Source organism: Penaeus japonicus, unplaced genomic scaffold (assembly GCF_977035675.1).
Source record: "Penaeus japonicus unplaced genomic scaffold, GWHDUDI00000001_assembly GWHDUDI00000025, whole genome shotgun sequence".
NCBI classification, from domain to species: domain Eukaryota; kingdom Metazoa; phylum Arthropoda; class Malacostraca; order Decapoda; family Penaeidae; genus Penaeus; species Penaeus japonicus.
The window spans coordinates 20,547,018-20,547,488 of record NW_028234427.1 but is presented as its reverse complement, the minus strand read 5'-3'; the positions used below and the strand labels follow the sequence as shown (position 1 = coordinate 20,547,488).

Below are 471 nucleotides of genomic sequence, written 5' to 3'. Positions count from 1 at the left end.
CCATGATATCAGAATTATTTCAATATTTACAATACCGTGTGTTTACGTAAACCAGCGGGAAAACAAATACGTAAAAAAAGGTTAACTGGCAACGACCATCCTGACCTTAGGGGTGTCCGCCTTCACCAAATGTTCTGTCAGTGTACTCCAGACATTCGAAGAATCAGGTGAGCGGAATTTGATTTTAAATTATTTGTAACAAAGTTGTTACTATTAAATATGTAACAAAATTATACAGTGATATTTAGATTTTTTATGGCCAAAGGAGCATTCATTTCAGTATATGGTAGCGATAATAAGTAAAGAAGACAACTCGCGAAGAATAACGGTATTTCAAGGGCCCGGAGGCTAAATGGTAAGTCCACATCAAGAGTTCTAATAGATATTATGATTCTCTTATATACAGTTTTCCGTAACATATATATATATATATATATATATATATATATATATATATATATATATATATAT

At 31.2% G+C, this 471-nt stretch overlaps 1 protein-coding gene across 3 annotated transcripts in view; it reads left to right on the top strand.

Moving 5' to 3' along the window:
• The window catches only part of LOC122263552 (uncharacterized), a 26,817-nt gene continuing 26,346 nt past the window's right edge, over positions 1-471 (top strand). Inside the window, exon 1 of one of the 3 annotated variants that reach the window (XM_043032017.2) lies at positions 1-167. In XM_043032017.2, coding sequence (XP_042887951.2) covers positions 130-167 — 38 coding nt within the window. In that variant the 5' untranslated portion in view covers positions 1-129. The other 2 variants (XM_043032018.2, XM_086551445.1) reach the window with 2 other exon arrangements.